At 46.9% G+C, this 13765-nt stretch overlaps 1 protein-coding gene across 2 annotated transcripts in view; it reads left to right on the forward strand.

Annotated features, from left to right (window-relative positions):
• Positions 1-13765, forward strand: part of thada (THADA armadillo repeat containing) — a 114279-nt gene that overhangs the window by 20243 nt on the left and 80271 nt on the right. For both annotated transcript variants that reach the window (XM_045211535.1, XM_041866187.2), the window contains exons 12-21: positions 414-565; positions 4895-5050; positions 5236-5343; positions 5519-5642; positions 5765-5913; positions 7475-7706; positions 7928-8063; positions 8170-8306; positions 8524-8676; positions 8974-9134. In XM_045211535.1, coding sequence (XP_045067470.1) covers positions 414-565; positions 4895-5050; positions 5236-5343; positions 5519-5642; positions 5765-5913; positions 7475-7706; positions 7928-8063; positions 8170-8306; positions 8524-8676; positions 8974-9134 — 1508 coding nt within the window. The remainder of the gene's footprint in view (positions 1-413; positions 566-4894; positions 5051-5235; positions 5344-5518; positions 5643-5764; positions 5914-7474; positions 7707-7927; positions 8064-8169; positions 8307-8523; positions 8677-8973; positions 9135-13765) is intronic.

A 13765-nucleotide genomic window follows, 5' to 3' on the forward strand; every position in this document is an offset into this window, starting at 1 on the left:
GGCTGTAATGTAACAAAGTGTGGAAAAGTCAAGGGGTCTGAATACTTTCCGAATGCACTGTATGTCTGTAGTCTATCAGACCATTACATATTGTTTTCTCTTTCTATCTCTGAGAGAAAATGTCCCTAGACGTCAGAAAAGTTATCGAGGTTACCATTCATTTAAAAAATCGATCTTTCATGTGAAGCTGTTTCTGCAAAGGCTATGTAGCATTCCTTATATGAGGGCGGGTCCTTCTCCCTCAGTGTCTCAATATGACTATTATGGCTGAAACAGATTTTTTGATGGTCTGCATTTTGAAAATGCACATTTCTGAAATCTAATGTGAATCGTGCGTACACCTCCCTATATATACAAAATGTAAAAATGTTATGACACATTTATGTAATTTCTATCATGGTGTGTGTGTGTAGGACCTCCGGGCAGTAGGGGTGCTGTGGGGGCTCTGATGACGTGTCTGCGTGCAGCACGGGCCCAGGGGGTGGTCCAGTCAGAGGAGGGGCTGTGGGGGGGACTAGTACCCCTCTTTCTGCTCCGTCAGGCTCTGGTTCACAAACACGACCAGGTGAGGAGAGAACTCTGTGTGTGTATACATTTACATTTACATTTTAGTCATTTAGCAGACGCTCTTATCCAGAGCGACTTACAGGAGCAATTAGGGTTAAGTGCCTTGCTCAAGGGCACATTAACGTCATTTAGCAGACGCTCTTAGCCAGAGCGACTCACAAATTGGTGCGTTCACCCCTATAGCCAGTGGGATAACCACTTTACAATTTGGGGGGTTAGAAGGATTACTTTATCCTATCCCAGGTATTCCTTAAAGAGGTGGGGTTTCAAATGTCTCCGGAAGGTGGTGAGTGACTCCGCTGTCCTGGCGTCGTGAGGGAGCTTGTTCCACCATTGGGGTGCCAGAGCAGCGAACAGTTTTGACTGGGCTGAGCGGGAGCTATGCTTCCGCAGAGGAAGGGAGCCAGCAGGCCAGAGGTGGATGAACGCAATGCCCTCGTTTGGGTGTAGGGACTGATCAGAGCCTGAAGGTACAGAGGTGCCGTTCCCCTCACTGCTCCATAGGCAAGCACCATGGTCTTGTAGCGGATGCGAGCTTCAACTGGAAGCCAGTGGAGTGTGCGGAGGAGGGGGTGACGTGAGAGAACTTGGGAAGGTTGAACACCAGACGGGCTGCGGCATTCTGGATGAGTTGTAGGGGTTTAATGGCACAGGCAGGGAGGCCAGCCAACAGCGAGTTGCAGTAGTCCAGACGGGAGATGACAAGTGCCTGGATTAGGACCTGTGCCGCTTCCTGTGTAAGGCAGGGTCGTACTCTCCGAATGTTGTAGAGCATGAACCTGCAGGAGCGGGTCACCGCCTTGATGTTGGCGGAGAACGACAGGGTGTTGTCCAGGGTCACGCCTAGGCTCTTCGCACTCTGGGAGGAGGACACAGCGGAGTTGTCAACCGTGATGGCGAGATCATGGAACGGGCAGTCCTTCCCGGGAGGAAGAGCAGCTCCGTCTTGCCAGGGTTCAGCTTGAGGTGGTGATCCGTCATCCATACTGATATGTCTGCCAGACATGCAGAGATGCGATTCGCCACCTGGTTATCAGAAGGGGGAAAGGAGAAGATTAGTTGTGTATCGTCAGCGTAGCAATGATATGAAAGGCCATGTGAGGATATGACAGAGCCAAGTGACTTGGTGTATAGGGAGAAAAGGAGAGGGCCTAGAACTGAGCCCTGGGGGACACCAGTGGTGAGAGCACGTGGTGCGGAGACAGCTTCTCGCCACGCCACTTGGTAGGAGCGACCGGTCAGGTAGGACGCAATCCAGGAGTGAGCCGCGCCGGAGATGCCCAGCTCGGAGAGGGTGGAGAGGAGGATCTGATGGTTCACAGTATCAAAGGCAGCAGACAGGTCTAGAAGGACAAGAGCAGAGGAGAGAGAGTTAGCTTTAGCAGTGCGGAGAGTCTCCGTGACACAGAGAAGAGCAGTCTCAGTTGAATGACCAGTCCTGAAACCTGATTGGTTTGGATCAAGAAGGTCATTCTGAGAGAGATAGCAAGAGAGTTGGCTAAAGACGGCACGCTCAATAGTTTTGGAAAGAAAAGAAAGAAGGGATACTGGTCTGTAGTTGTTGACATCAGTGGGGTCGAGTGTTGGTTTTTTGAGAAGGGGGAGCAACTCTCGCTCTCTTGAAGACGGAAGGGACATGGCCAGCGGTCAAGGATGAGTTGATCAGCGAGGTGAGGTAGGGGAGAAGGTCACCGGAGATGGTCTGGAGAAGGGAGGAGGGGATGGGGTCAAGCGGGCAGGTTGTTGGGCGGCCTGCAGTCACAAGTCGCAGGATTTTATCTGGAGAGAGAGGGGAGAAAGAAGTCAAAGCATAGGGTAGGGCAGTGTGAGCAGGACCAGCAGTGTCATTAGACTTAACAAACGAGGATCGGATGTCGTCAACCTTCTTTTCAAAGTGGTTGACGACGTCATCCACAGAGAGGGAGGAGGGGGGGGGGGAGGAGGATTCAGCAGGGAGGAGAATGTGGCAAAGAGCTTCCTAGGGTTAGAGGCAGATGCTTGGAATTTAGAGTGGTAGAAAGTGGCCTTAGCAGCAGAAACAGATGAAGAAAATGTAGAGGAGGGAGTGAAAAGATGCCAGGTCGGCAGGGAGTTTAGTTTTCTTCCATTTCCGCTCCGCTGCCCGGAGCTCTGTTCTGTGAGCTCGCAATGAGTCATCAAGCCACGGAGCTGGAGGGGAGGACCGAGCCGGCCGGGAGGATAGGGGACACAGAGAGTCAAAGGATGCAGAAAGGGGAGGAGAGGAGGGTTGAGGAGGCAGAATCAGGAGATTGGAGGGAGAAGGATTGAGCAGAGGGAAGAGATGATAGGATGGAAGAGGAGAGAGTAGTGGGAGAGAGAGAGCGAAGGTTGCGGCGGCGCATTACCATCTGTGTAGGGGCAGAGTGAGTAGTGTGGGAGGAGAGCGAGAGAGAAAAGGAAACAAAGTAGTGGTCGGAGACATGGAGGGGAGTTGCAGTGAGATTAGTAGAGGAGCAGCATCTAGTGAAGATGAGGTCAAGCGTATTGCCTGCCTTGTGAGTAGGGGGACGGTGAGAGGGTGAGGTCAAAAGAGGAGAGGAGTGGAAAGAAGGAGGCAGAGAGAAATGAGTCAAATGTGGACATAGGGAGGTTGAAATCCCCCCAAAACTGTGAGGGGTGAGCCATCCTCAGGGAAGGAACTTATCAAGGCGTCAAGCTCATTGATGAACTCTCCAAGGGAACCTGGAGGGCGATAGATGACAAGGATATTAAGCTTAAATGGGCTAGTGACTGTGACAGCATGGAATTCAAATGAGGAGATAGACAGATGGGTTAGGGGAAAAATTGAGAATGTCCACTTGGGAGAGATGAGGATTCCTGTACCACCACCCCTCTGACCAGATGCTCTCGGGGTATGCGAGAACACATGGTCAGACGAGGAGAGAGCAGTAGGAGTAGCAGTGTTTTCAGTGGTGATCCATGTTTCCGTCAGCGCCAGGAAGTCGAGGGACTGGAGGTTGGCATAGGCTGGGATGAAGTCAGCTTTGTTGGCAGCAGAACGGCAGTTCCAGAGGCTGCCTGCGACCTGGAACTCCACGTGGGTGGTGCGTGCAGGGACCACCAGGTTAGAGAGGCAGCAGCCACGCGGTGTGGTGCGTTTGTGTAGCCTGTGCAGAGAGGAGAGAACAGGGATAGGCAGAGGCATAGTTGACAGGCTGTAGCAAATGGCTACAAAAATGCAGAGGAGATCGGAATGAAATGAGCTAAGCATCTGGGAGCAGAGAGAGCAGGGCCTCCCTCACCAAAAACTTCTACCTCAGAAACTAAAATTGTTTCACTGAACCACCCGAACAAAAACTCTCCCAACTTCCACCTTTAGAAATCAGAATTGTTGTGAACCACAGCGGTTCAATGTTTAAAGGAATAGACTCAACCCACTTTATTCAACTATGACACCATAGCTAACTAGCAAGCTAGCATCCAATAACAATAACACACCGTATAGCACCAACACTTGGTCACAACAAACCACCAATAGTGTGATAACACACTAAACAGATCATTCGTGTCTGTGTCAAGTTCCTTTCATGACGCAGCAATGATTAGACGTTGGCTAGCTAGGACAAGTATATTGTATTTAGCTACTACCGTACAGTTAGCTGGTCGTGTTGGGTAGCTAGCAATGGCCACTGTGTTGACTTTGTTTGAAGAACGGCTAGCTAGCTAGCTTCGTGCTACACCCGGCACACAATGGCTATTGTGTTGACTCTGACTCTGTTCGAAAAAAACGGCTAGGTAGCTCGCCGTGCTACAGCCGGCACTGCCAAGACACAGTAACTACCCACAACAACCCACGATGCCTAGCTATGACGCCGTAGCTAACTTGCAAGCTAGCATCCATTAACACACAATTTAGCATCAATACTTGGTTACAACAAACTGCCAAGAGTGTGTTAGCACACTAAACAGATAATTCAAGTCCGTGTCTAGTTCCTTTCATAACGCATAACGCAGCAAAAATTAAACGTTGGCTAGGACTACATTAACATTGGAAACAGCTCTCCAGCGTTGCTAATCGATACCAGTAGCTACCCGCTAGCTAGCTAGCCTCGTGCTTCGATACTAACCTACAATTACCTACGGAAACCTACAATAACAACAATACTAACCTATAATAAATACAATACCTAACTACAGCTAACTACCTACCTACGATCTAATACATGGTTAAGCTTTACTCAACACCATATGAGAAGCTTACCTCCTGCTTACCTCCAGCTTACCTCCAACACCATTCCAGTTCCTTCAGTTCGTATATACTGTGGGGGTGTGTGTGTGCTAATGACGACATTCTTTGTCTTCTCAGGTGCGAATGGACGCGCTTGGGTTATTGTGCGAGAGTCATCGTAGCACAGAGGTTCTGACCTCGCAGGAAATGGAGCTGCTTCATCACTTCCTGCCCTCCAGTCTGAGCAGCCAATCACCAGGAGTCAGGCAGCTGACCATCAGCCTGCTCAAAAAGGTCAGACACACACTGCTTTTTTAATCCAGTATTGTTTTATAAATTAATGGGCTTTGCAGAGACCCAGATTGAGATTAAGTATGCTCATGGACTAAAGCACTTTCAATGAATTGCCCATTCAAAGTTATTTTTAGTCAAGGAGCAGACTGACAAGTAGATATCTATTGATTTGTGTGTGTGTTTAGCTCCTGTGCAGAGTGAAGGATAGTGGTCAGTCATTGCAGAGGAGGCTGGTCCAGGAGAGAGACCAGGGACAGAAGGACAGAGACCAACACACCCTGGACACATACAAGGTACACTATGATAATGGACTGAATTATATAGGGCTCAAAGATCTGTACCATGTATCCTAAGTGGGGAAGACACTGAGGAGAATGGGAATGTTTGGGGAGATGGGAGGTAGAGTTTTTACAAAACTGCTCTGTATCCAACGTGTGTGCAAATGTCTGTGTGTGAATGTGTGATCAGGAGTTCCTGTGCTGGCTGTGTGAGAGCCTGTTCATGGTGCTTCTCCCCGGGGCCTCCTTCTCCACCTGTCTGACAGCCCTCCACCTGCTGTGCCAGCTGGCCCAACTCTTCACCTTCAACACTGGTACTGTACACACACGCACACACACTTACTTTACATCATTTTCATCATCAATTACCACTCCATCATTATCATTCTTATCAACTGTAATCATACACATTCTCGCTCTCTCTCCTCTCTCTCAGGGCCTGATGATGTGTTTGCTCTGGGAGAGGTGGTGACTCCTGCACATGCACAGAATGTCCTCTACTGCGTCGCCAGCAACTTCCTGGAGGTCAAGCAGCTGGCCTCTACGTTGCTACGGCAACTCCCTCCATCTGCTGTGGGGCTGCAGGTTAGTGAGACAAGCTTTGATGGTTCCATAGACCTGCCCTTGGTCACACTACATACATAGTCATGTACTCTATGGTATATCTCACTTACTTTAGGAACACACAACATATACACCTTCATATTGCAGTGAACATCATTAAGTTTGCCAACGACACAACAGTGGTAGGCCTGATCACCGACAACGATGAGACAGTCTATAGGGAGGAGGTCAGAGACCTGGCTGTGTGGTGCTAGGATAACAACCTCTCCCTCAACGTGATCAAGACAAAGGAGTTGATTGTGGACTACAGGGGGAGAAAAAGAGGACTGAGCACGCCCCCATTCTCATCGACGCGGCTGTAGTGGAACAGGTTGAGAGCTTCAAGTTCCTTGGTGTCCATATCACCAACAAACTATCATGGTCCAAACACACCAAGACAGTCGTGAAGAGGGCACGACAAAGCCTATTCCCTCTCAGATGACTGAAAAGATTTGGCATGGGTCCTCAGATCCTCAAAAAGATATACAGCTGCACCATCGAGAGCATCCTGACTGGTTGCATCACCGCCTGGTATGGCAACTGCTCGGCCTCTGACCGCAAGGCACTACAGAGGGTAGTGCGTACGGCCCAGTACATCACTGGGGCCAAGCTTCCTGCCATCCAGGACCTCTATACCAGGCGGTGTCAGAGGAAGGCCCTCAAAATTGTCAAAGATTCCAGCCACCCTAGTCATAGACTGTTTTTTCTGCTACCGCACGGCAAGCAGTACCGGAGTGCCAAGTCTAGGTCCAAAAGACTTCTCAACAGCTTCTACCCCCAAGCCATAAGACTCCTGAACAGCTAATCAAATGGCTACCCGGACTATTTGCATTGTCCCCCCCACCCCACCCCACCCCCTCTTTTACGCTGCTGCTAATATAATATGCCATTTAGCAGACGCTTTTATCCAAAGCGACTTACAGTCATGTGTGCATAAATTTTTACGTATGGGTGGTCCCGGGGATCGAACCCACTACCCTGGCGTTACAAGCGCCATGCTCTACCAATTGAGCTACAGAGGACACTAACTCTACCCACATGTACATATTACCTAAATTACCTCGACTAACTGGTGCCCCCGCATATTGACTCTGTACCGGTACCCCCTGTACATAGCCTCCCTACTGTTATTTTATTTTACTGCTGCTCTTTAATTATTTGCTATTTTTATTTTTTACTTATCTATTTTTTTTACTTAACACTTTTTTTTATTTTCTTAAAACTGCATTGTTGGTTAAGGGCTTGTAAGTAAGTATTTCACTGTAAGGTCTACACCTGTTGTATTCGGCGCATGTGGCAAATAAAATTGTATTTTATTTGAACTTGGTAGTGGGACATGAACCTGTAACTAAGCTCAAGCCTGGATTGTGCCAGCATGGCCTAATTGCTACAACATGTGCCCAGAATCTTGAAACTTAGAGATCCTGGTTTAATCGAAGAGTTGGTAGACTGGAGAGCTTGAATGTGTGTGTCAGATTGAGGTTGTGGCGTAATGATGGCTGCTTTATCCATTACACTCCATCCATCCCTATCCCTCCCGTAGGAGCCAGGCAGGATGCAGGCTCTGCTCCAGGCAGCTCTGGACCTAAGCACCAGCACCAAGCCTTTTGACAGTGTCACGGCGGCCCACCTCTTCAACATGTTCCTTCACCAGCCTGCCCTGCCCCAAGCCCTGTTGCTCTGTGCCCAGGAGCAGGGCCTCTCCTTCCAGCCTCCTGCTCTAACCCAGCCCCAGGCTTTTGAGGCCCTCACCATGGAGATCAACACTCTGGCAGGTAATAGACTCTAGTTATTTTCTTAAACTCAAAGCACTTTACATTGTATGGGGTTGCATTGAAGTTATTTTTACGCCAAAAGCGAACTACACCGGCTGTCATTTTCCTCAGTTCACAGATACTGCTCAGTGCTTGCAGTAATTGACATCACCATGCTATACTGCTATGTGTGGTGTGATTGTGTGTCATATTTAGTTTGTGTGTGTGTGTGTTTGTTTCAGTGGTGCAGTTCTTGTTGCTGTGTCTGAAGGCTGAGGTGGTGAAGGCAGAGTCGTCTCTCCTGCTGGCGGCAGCCTCCTACCCTCTCTACGGCCGAGCCCACTGTATCACTGCTGCCTTACAGCAGCTCAACACTGGGTGAGGACACACACACACACACACACAAACACGCGCGCGCACACACACACTCACGTCCACTTTTGTCTTAGCCAGTCTGTGTATATTGTTTATCCTGTGTGTCCAGGTGTCTGACTCTGACAGGCCAGTGGAGGAGTGTGGTGTCAGAGCTCATCACGGTGTCCTATAGGATGTCTGACGTAGTGTCACCTGTCGTCCAGAGCTCCTCCCCCGAAGGTCTCATCCCTATGGATACCGACTCAGGTCAGCACCTCTGGTCTAGATTAGCGAGTGAGGATGCCTCATAACTAGTGCCCAGAGTTTTTCTTGGTAAGGAAAAACACCTGGCCCTACACAAGGCAGATGGTGTGTTTTTAAAGAAGTGTATCTTAAAAAGTGTGTGTGTGTCATGGCCCTACATAAGGCTGGTAGTGTGTGTTAAAGAAGTGTAAAAAGTGTGTGTGTGTGTGCCTCTTCTCAGAAACGTCCGCTGGTCTGCAGAGGATCCTGCAGGAGATCCAGCCTCGCGACACCAACGACTTCTTCACCAGCGCCAGAGAGCTGGACACACAGCAGTCTGGACAGGAGAACGGACCTGCAGCCCCCACAGACAGACCACAGCATGAGAGCACAGGTCAGCAATACACATTTCCCCTCACTCACTGAACTAGGATATATCATATCAAAATGTGTGTTCTATCAGACTCCTCAGACACAGCAGATGAGTGGTGAAACACTGACCCCATCAGGACATAGCCAGTACTACAGCCATCTCAGTGTTTCACCACCCCTCACCCGCTGGGACAGGTGTTATGTACTACTAGAGTGGATACAAAGCACACAGTGAAAATACAATTTGTTTGGCATGACCCATTCTAGAAGGATTTTGGTTGGGTAGTGAATTTTCAGTATGCGTCTGCGTGTGTTGTAGGTGGTAGTGGTGAGGGCTACAGGGTGACAGCTCAGATGGTATTGGTGTGCTGCTGGAGGAGTATGAAGGAGGTGTCCATGGTGCTGGGACAAGTGTGTCAGAGCCTCCCCCTACAGACCCCCAACACACACTCTGACCATTGGCTCATCACCGAGGAGCAGGTGAGACACACATACAGTACCAGTCAAAGGTTTGGACACCTACTCATTCAAGGCTTTTTCTTTATTTTTACTATTTTTTACATTGTAGAATAATAGTGAAGACATCAAAACTATGAAATAACACATATGGAATCATGTAGTAAACAAAAAAGTGTTTAAAAAATCAAATAGCCACCCTTTGCCTTGATGACAGCTTTGCACACTCTTGGCATTCTCTCAACCAGCTTCACCTGGAATGCTTTTCCAACAGTCTTGAAGGAGTTCCCACATATGCTGAGCACTTGTTGGCTGCTTTTCCCTCACTCTGCGGTCCGACTCATCCCAAACCATCTCAATTGGGTTGAGGTCGTGGGATTGTGGAGGCCAGGTCATCTGATGCAGTACTCCATCACTCTCCTTCTTGGTAAAATAGCCCTTACACAGCCTGGAGGTGTGTTGGGTCATTGTCCTGTTGAAAAACAAATGATTGTCCCACTAAGCCCAAACCAGATGGGATGGCGTATCGCTGCAGAATGCTGTGGTAGCCGTGCTGGTTAAGTGTGCTTTGAATTCTAAATAAATCACAGACAGTGTCACCAGCAAAGCACCCCCAAACCATAACACCTCCTCCTCCATGCTTTACGGTGGGAACTACACATGCGGAGATCATCCGTTCACCCACACGGCGGATTGAACCAGAAATCTCAAATTTGGACTCCAGACCAAAGGACAAATTTCCACCAGTCTAATGTCCATTGCTCGTGTTTCTTGGCCCAAACAGATCTCTTCTTCTTATTGGTGTCCTTTAGTAGTGGTTTCTTTGCAGTAAATAGACCATGAAGGCCTGATTCACGCAGTCCCCTCTGAACAGTGGATGTTGATGGTTTTTGCGACTGCACTTGAAGAAACTTTCAAAGTTCTTGAAATGTTCAGTGTTGACTGACCTTCATGTCTTAAAGTAATGATGGGCTGTTTCTCTTTGCTTATTTGAGCCCAAATAGGGCTATCTTCTGTATACCCCCCTACCTTGTCACAACACAACTGATTGGCTCAAACGCATTAAGAAGGAAAGAAATTCCACAAATTAACTTTTAACAAGGCACACCTGTTAATTGAAATGCATTCCAGGTGACAACCTCATGAAGCTGGTTGAGAGAATGCCAAGAGTGTGAAAAGCTGTCATCAGGCAAAGGGTAGCTATTTGAAGAATCTCAAATATAAAATATATTTTGATTTGTTTAACACTTTTTTGGTTACTACATGATTCCATATGTGTTATTTCATAGTTTTGATGTCTTCACTATTATTCTACATGGTAAAAATAAAGAAAAGCCCTTGAATGAGTAGGTGTGTCCAAACTTTTGACTGATAGTGTACACACACACACACACACACACACACACACACACACACACACACACACACACACACACACACACACACACACACACACACACACTCTTAAACATGAACTCAATGCCATCTCTTTTACCCTTATATGTAAAGACAGCCTCGCACTCACTGAATACATGCTTGAACAAAATACCAGTAAAACTCACTCCTAGTTAACTGTATGTTGTTGTTTATATCCAGACACACACACATGCCAATACGCTCCGGTGCTCCCAGCATGGATGTGGGCCTGGAGGTGGTGTTAAGGGATGGCATGTTTACTGTGTGTCTACTGTAGTGAAAATCTTAAATTAGCATCCGCCCTCGTTAGCAGATCGCTTTCATTTTAGGACTACCAGCTGTTTAACGGCCACGATTGCCTCAGTTCCCAACTTTCCTCGCATTCTTTCCAAATCACTTCCACTACCACCCGACCCTCTCCTGAATAGGTAAACACTAAAACCCCCTCAACCCCCTGTTCTCTCTGGCCACATAGCAAACACGAACAGACAGCCTGCTCAGTGCTCAGACACCCCCTACCTCACTCCCTTACCCCAGGCCAGCACTGTCAAATAGGCTATAGCGTTTATGTCCGCTTGATCTCATGTTGTCTTTTTGGTCTCGTCTCCTTCGCTCCTTCTGTGCTGTGTGCACCTTCCTATTTACACCAGAGATCTGAATAAAATGAGGAGATGCTCATGTCTCCGCTCTAACAATGGGAGTCATTGTCCCAAAGGCGGGAATGCAGGCGACAAGCTTAGGTCCAAAATAAGCCCATAGAAACACATTGGGCTTATTTTGGACTGATTTTAGGGAGAGTGAAACTTCTCGCTTCGCTTCTTCCTCTCGGTTTACACACACGCCAAGCCCGTCCCCCTGCCACTTACACCAACAAAGTTGAGAGAACACTTCTTCCTACTACTCGCTAATTGCATTTGAGGCTTGGTCCAACAGAATCGGTCATATGGACCCTGAAACTCATTGAGGCATTATTTTACTGTAATAGAGGAGAGGTTAACCTTTCTAACGATACCATTTTTATGTCTCAACTACTCAAATAGCGCGCAGAGCAGACACTACTAAAACAGGAGTATCAATGAACATTGATTGTGGAAAATTAATGCTCAAGTTTGTCGCACGCAGCATTGCGGTACCATGTACCACTAGCAGCGTTTTAGCCAAATACTGTTATACTAGCTGTCTAGTATGTGTTTTATAAATGTGCAATAAGCATAAAACACATTTATGTAAGGAATTGGCAACTCCTTCACGTTCGGAGAAATAAGGTAGGCCACTTGATTTTAACATCTGAAGTGGACAGGCTAGCATGCTGTTCAAACAGTTGGAGATGGACAGAAAGGTGTGTTCATAACAATTCACCTGTTCTGCCTTGTTAGCTAGCAAATATATCCAAGTTGGTTAAACTTCAAAAATAAAGATTAGCTGGGTTTCCACTAGTTGCCACATACTTTATTTGTGTGTATTTATATATATATATATACATACATACACACACACACATACACACATACATACATACATACATACATACATACATACATACATACATACATACATACATACATACATACATAACTGGTTGGTTCGAGCCCTGAATGCTGATTGGTTGACAACCGTGGTATATCAGACCGTATACCACGGGTATGACAAAACATTTTATTTTTAATGCTCTAATTACGTTGGTAACCAGTTTATAATAGCAAAAAGGCACCTCGGGTTTGTGGTATATTGCCAATATACCACGGCTAAGGGCTGTATCCAGGCACTCCATGTTGCGTCGTGCATAAGAACAGCCCATAGTCGTGGTATATTGGCCATATACCACATCCCCTCGGGCCTTAATGCTTAAATATACAGTACCAGTCAAAAGTTTGGACACACCTACTCATTACAGGATTTTTCTTTATTTGTGCTTTTTTCTACATTGTAGAATAATAGTGAAGACATCAAAACTATGAAATAACACATATGGAATCCTGTAGTAACCAAAAAAGTGTTCATATATTTTAGATTTTAGATTCTTCAAAGTAGCCACCCTTTGCCTTGATGACAGCTTTGCACACTCTTGGCATTCTCTCAACCAGCTTCACCTGGAATGCTATTCCAATAGTCTTGAAGGAGTTCCCACATATGCTGAGCACTTGTTGGCTGCTTTTCCTTCACTCTGCGGTCCAACTCATCCCAAACCATCTCAATTGGGTTGAGGTTGGGTGATTGTGGAGGCCAGGTCATCTGATGCAGCACTCCATCACTCTCCTTCTTGGTCAAATAGCCCTTAAACAGCCTGGAGGTGTGTTGGGTCATTGTCCTGTTGAAAAGCAAATTATAGTCCCAGTAAGTGCAAACCAGATGGGACAGTGTCACCAGCAAAGCACAATCACACCACCACCTCCATGCTTCACGGTAGGAACTACACATGCGGAGATCATCCATTCACCTACTCTGCGTCTTACAAAGACGCGGCGGTTGGAACAAAAAATCTCAGATTTGGACTCATCAGACCAAAGGACAGATTTCCACCGGTCGAATGTCCATTGCTCGTGTTTCTTGGCCCAAGCAAGTCTCTTCTTCTTATTGGTGTCCTTTAGTAGTGGTTTCTTTGCAGCAATTCAACCATGAAGGCCTGATTCACACATTCTCGTCTGAACAGTTGATGTTGAGATGTGTCTTTGACTTGAACTCTGTGAAGCATTTATTTTGGCTGTAATTTCTGAGGCTGGTAACTCTAATGAACTTATCCTCTGTAGCAGAGGTAACTCTGGGTCTTCCTTTCCTGTGGCCGTCCTCATGAGAGCCAGTTTCATCATAACGCTTGATGGTTTTTGCGACTGCACTTGAAGAAACTTTCAAAGTTCTTGAAATGTTCCGTATTGACTGACCTTCATGTCTTAAAGTAATGATGTGGACTGTCGTTTCTCTTTGCTTATTTGAGCTGTTCTTGCCATAATATGGACTTGGTCTTTTACCAAATAGGGCTATCTTCTGTATACCACCCCTACCTTGTCACAATACAACTGATTGTCTCAAACACATTAAGAAGGAAAGAAATTCCACAAATTAACTTTTAACAAGGCACACCTGTTAATTGAAATGCATTCCAGGTGACTACCTCATGAAGCTGGTTGAGATAATACCAAGTGTGCAAAGCTGTCAAGGCAAAGGCGTGGCAACTTAGAAGAATCTCAAATATAAAATATATTTTGATTTGTTTAACACTTTTTTGGGTACTACATGATTCC

Source organism: Coregonus clupeaformis, chromosome 37 (genome assembly GCF_020615455.1).
Source record: "Coregonus clupeaformis isolate EN_2021a chromosome 37, ASM2061545v1, whole genome shotgun sequence".
Taxonomy (NCBI): domain Eukaryota; kingdom Metazoa; phylum Chordata; class Actinopteri; order Salmoniformes; family Salmonidae; genus Coregonus; species Coregonus clupeaformis.